This window comes from Vulpes lagopus, chromosome 13 (assembly GCF_018345385.1).
Source record: "Vulpes lagopus strain Blue_001 chromosome 13, ASM1834538v1, whole genome shotgun sequence".
In the NCBI taxonomy this organism is placed as follows: Eukaryota; Metazoa; Chordata; class Mammalia; order Carnivora; family Canidae; genus Vulpes; species Vulpes lagopus.
In genome coordinates this window covers 9,047,508-9,052,545 of record NC_054836.1, presented here as the reverse complement: position 1 = coordinate 9,052,545, position 5,038 = coordinate 9,047,508, and the positions used below count along the sequence as shown (strand labels likewise).

Sequence of the window (5,038 nt, the reverse complement as noted above, 5' to 3'; positions counted from 1 at the left end):
TATAGTATTTTTAACGAGATATATTGCATTTTTTTCCATATGAATCTTAAATTCTTAATGTAATTTGTACTCTCAGAATATCTCCATTCATAACACCCATATTGCCGATCTTCAATAGCCTCCTGTAGTTTGTGTCTATCATACTGGACAGGGAAGATCTATATGATGCTAATAGAAACTGTCCAAAAAGCCTACCTGTTCATAAATATGGTAAACTATTATTTAACTGAAATAGCTATATATACATAATTAAACTTTAGGTTTGAGCAGAAAAATCTCTCTTTGGGAGACAATGATCTCTAGTATTATTTAAAATAATTATAGGTTTTTTTCCTCTTTTTTTTCTTTTTTCTTTTGTATATTTTTTTTTACTGGAGTTCGATTTGCCAACATATAGCATACCACCTAGTGCTCATCCCATCATGTGCCCCCTTCAGTCCCCTTCACCCAGTCACCCCATCCCCCTGCCGACCTCCCCTTCCACTACCCCTTGTTCATTTCCCAGAGTTAGGAGTCTCTCATGTTTTGTCACCCTCTCTGATTTTTCCCACTCATTTTCTCTTCTTTCCCCAAAATCCCTTTCACTATTTCTCATATTCCCAGTATGAGTGAAACCATATAATGTTTGTCCTTCTCCAACTGACTTACTTTCACTCAGCATAATACCCTCCAGTTCCATCCACGTTGAAGCAAATGGTGGGTATTTGTCCTTTCTAATGGCTGAACAATAGTCCATTGTATACATAAACCACATCTTCTTTATCCATTCATCTTTCAAAGGACACTGAGGCTCCTTCCACAGTTTGGCTATTGTGGACATTGCTGCTATGAACATTAGGGTGCAGGTGTCTCTGTCTTTCACTGCATCTGTATCTTTGGGGTATATCCCCAGTAGTGCAATGACTGGATCATAGGGTAGCTCTATTTTTAACTCTTTGGGGAACCTCCACACAGTTTTCCAGAGTGGTTGTACCAGTTCACATTCCCACCAACAGTGCAAGAGCGTTCCTTTTTCTCCACATCCTCACCAACATTTGTTTCCTATCTTGTTACTTTTCACCATTCTCACTGGTGTGAGGTGGGATCTCATTGTGGTTTTGATTTGTATTTCCCTGATGGCCAGTGATGCAGAGCATTTTCTCATGTGGTTGTTGGCCATGTATATGTCTTCTTTGTTATTCAATAGTTATTGCTCCCATTTCATTAGTCATGTTAATAAGTGATAGGTATTAATCAGTACTTTTCTGCTAGAAGGAAAATGAATACTACTTGACCCTAAACATTTTCCCTTTGATTATCTTTTTTCTAATAATTCTTAGATTGTTTCTTAGAGTTCAGAGCTTTTATTTTTAGTTCAACATAGAATCATTATTTGCAAATACCCAAGACCTAATAAATATCAGCTAAGCACTCTAAATCTTCAATGTACAAATGCTTCAAGAATAGTATAAATTAGTGCTTATAGCAGCATTATTTACAATAGACCAATTATGGAAACAGACCAAGTGTCTATCCATAGATGAGTGGATAGTGGAATTAGATTTTTTTTTAAAAAAGAATAGTGTAAATTAGGTAAAATAGGTCAAAGTGTTTACCCTTTCATAGGCAAATTATATTCTCTTAATCAATGGTTTTCAAAATGAATTTTGACTGTGAAAACTAGACCCTAATGTAGGGAGATAAATATAATATACATACATATTATATATATAATATATATATATATATATATATATATATATATATATATATATATATATAGTGGGAATTTTGTCCTTTCTTTTCCCACTGCTCCATTCTTATTAAATCAGACAAGTCTAAATTTTTCTCTTGTATATGTATTTTCCTCACTGTAAGATTATGTTTTAGCAAAAATAAAGGCAAAAATATGTTTTTCTTAAATAAATGAAGGAATTAATTAATTCATATTCTTGAGCCAAAGAACATAAAATTGTTTCACCATGACCTCTAAGTTTAAAAGTAATGGTGAATCAAGTCTATCATCCTTGAGGGAGTGGTTGTATGGTGTGGCATACATAATTCTTCAGAGAATGTTCTTCCAGGAAGTTGAAATTTTTGAGCTTCATGAATGGGATAGATCAATCTTAGGGCTCAAAGGTAAAGACTACTATCTCAAAGCAACCCATGGTCCCAAATATTAGGAAAAGGGGGAAATTACAAGATGAGATGTGATGATTTGTCTTGATTTTGTCCATGGATACATCATAATGTTTTAAATAAACCAACTATTTATCTTCTGTGCCCAAATTTCTCTACCATATCCATGTCATCTTAGTATAATTCACAGAGCCATGGAGCTGGGCAACTATTCCATGTATGCTGACTTTGTTCTCCTGGGCTTGTTCAGCAACACCCGTTTTCCCTGGCTTCTCTTTGCCCTCATCCTCTTGGTCTTTGTCATCTCCATAGCCAGCAACACCATCATGATCATTCTCATCCACATGGACTCCCACCTCCACACCCCCATGTACTACTTGCTCAGCCAGCTCTCCCTTATGGATATCTTGTACATTTCTACCATTGTGCCAAAGATGCTGGTTGACCAGATAGTGGGCCAGCGGGCCATATCCTTTGCAGGATGCACTTCCCAGCACTTCATTTACTTGACCTTGGCAGGGGCTGAGTTTTTCCTCTTAGGATTAATGTCCTATGACCGCTATGTAGCCATCTGCAACCCTCTGCGCTACCCTGTCCTTATGAGTCGAAAAGTCTGCTTGTTAATTGTGGTGGCAGCCTGGCTGGGAGGGTCCATAGATGGCTTCCTGCTCACTCCAGTGACCATGCAGTTCCCTTTCTGTGCCTCTCGAGAAATCAATCACTTCTTCTGTGAGGTCCCTGCTCTTCTGAAGCTCTCCTGTACTGACACATCAACCTATGAAACAGCCATGTATGTCTGCTGCATCATGATGCTCCTCATCCCTTTCTCTGTTATCTCAGCCTCCTATACAAGGATTCTCATCACTGTTTATAGAATGAATGAAGCAGAAGGAAGGCGAAAGGCGGTGGCCACTTGCTCCTCACACATGGTGGTTGTCAGCCTCTTTTATGGTGCTGCCATGTACACCTATGTGTTGCCTCACTCTTACCATACCCCTGAGAAGGACAAGGCCGTATCTGCCTTCTACACTATCCTCACACCCTTGCTCAACCCACTCATCTATAGCCTCAGGAACAAGGATGTTAGCCGGGCTTTAAAGAAAACTCTGGGCAAGTGTTTGTCCTCAGGAAGTGTATCTACCTTCTAAAGAAATTTCATTTGCCTCATGCAATTTAAAGAAAAGAATACAAAACATTATCATTACCTCAAGATTTACATATTGGAAACTTAACAAGTCATTCACATGCCAGCAAGCAAAAGTGGGGTATTCTTGGGATTTGAAAAGCTGACTGCAGGATTTTGAGAAGTTAGCCATTTTGGGGGGGGGGGGAGTATAAGTGTTCTGAACAGTGGATAGCTTGAGTTGGAGTTGGAATAAAGTTGAGTTTTCGATAGCCACTGTCTGCTTTCCACAAAGCATGCATGCCATTGGAAATTATGAAGTTGCCTGTTTCTTGCAACGGTCAGTAATGGCAAAGGAAATGCTTATCTTCAGCTATTCCTTTGACTTTCCCACCAGTCTCTCTCTTAGACAATTTACAAATTGACCATTTCAAAAAAAAATCAACTGTCCAAATATTGTTTTTACTGTATTTCAAATGTTATTTCAATCTCTACAAACGATGTTGTTGTTATTCCACATTTAATTCAATCAAGTCAATATTGGCATTATTTGTTGAAAACAACGGTTTGGTTCTATGTTATTAACTTTCTCAACTGAATCTCATAAATAGGCCTGTAAACACAATAGCACACATCAACTTTTGGAGGAGGCCAGCAATTTTAATTCTTTCTCCTTAAAGTTTTACTAAAATCATCCTAGAATAATGAATTCAGTATTTTAAAAGTGTGGTTTTGAAGCATTGGTAAACAGGTATTGCTCCTATATTTTCTACCCCTCCTTGCCTCCGACTCTTAATGATACCATTTTAAAGGAGCAACCAGGGAAATTTGAAATAACATCTTTCTCACTGCATTTAAGTTGTCTGATGGTCTAACTTTTTATTTCTAACAATTCTTATGAAAAATAATAGGACTCTTTTGAGAGCTAAAGGTTGATTATTCTTTTGGAAATTAACATATTTATTATTCAATTATTGTTACTCACTTTTTAATATTCTCATATTCTTAAATTTAGCCTTATTTATTTATTTTAATAACTGTATTTTAACCAGTATTCTTTGGAGGTAGAGAAAATTATTTGTTTCTCTTCTGTTTTTCATGCTTTTTCTTACTTGACAAAATTCATTCTATTTTAGTTTCTCTGCCTTTCTAACATCCTGCTTTCTTATCTTAGAGCTTACTTACATTCCATTATCTATGAAGAAAATATTTTGCAACATAAAAAACAACATGTGTTTATATAAAACCTTATTTGAAAAATCTGTATTAGGGTGGCTTAAATGTGTATAGGCAAGTTCACTGGGAGTTATTATATGTTTTCAAAATTACATTGTTTTCATACTTTGAAAAAGAAAATGAGAAACATCTCATTATAGAGCTTTCAAAGACAACTCATTTTTCTATTTTGGATTTCCACAGATTACAGTTGGATGATGGCACTGTTTCTTATCCTTAAATGTAGGCATCTGTCCTACATTTTCATCAATAACACTCAAATTGGAACCAATCCACTATAATCTGATATCCTAGGATTCCTCAACCTAGTTCTTCACTCTCTTTGAACTTTATTTTCTAACATTTGTGTCATGAAGAGAATGATTTGGATGAGGATTAGTCAGTTTAGGCCATTTTCTGTTTTGGAAATAGTGGGTATGCATTATAAGTGAATTCTTGTAGGAAAGAATTAGAGAGGTTAGGAAAATTATATTCTCATTATGGACAAATTTTACCATTGTAACCCTTGTAAAATTCTAATTATAGATAAGTTTAGTATATAAAATTGAACAAAATAATTTA

The 5,038-nt window shown here is 35.8% G+C and overlaps 1 protein-coding gene across 1 annotated transcript; it reads left to right on the top strand.

Moving 5' to 3' along the window:
- Positions 1 to 2,312: 2,312 nt before the first annotated feature.
- LOC121474885 (olfactory receptor 2T27) lies at positions 2,313 to 3,266 on the top strand. The gene has a single exon (XM_041728036.1). The coding sequence runs from the start codon at positions 2,313 to 2,315 to the stop codon at positions 3,264 to 3,266; it is 954 nt and encodes a 317-aa protein (XP_041583970.1).
- The last annotated feature ends 1,772 nt before the right edge of the window (positions 3,267 to 5,038 follow it).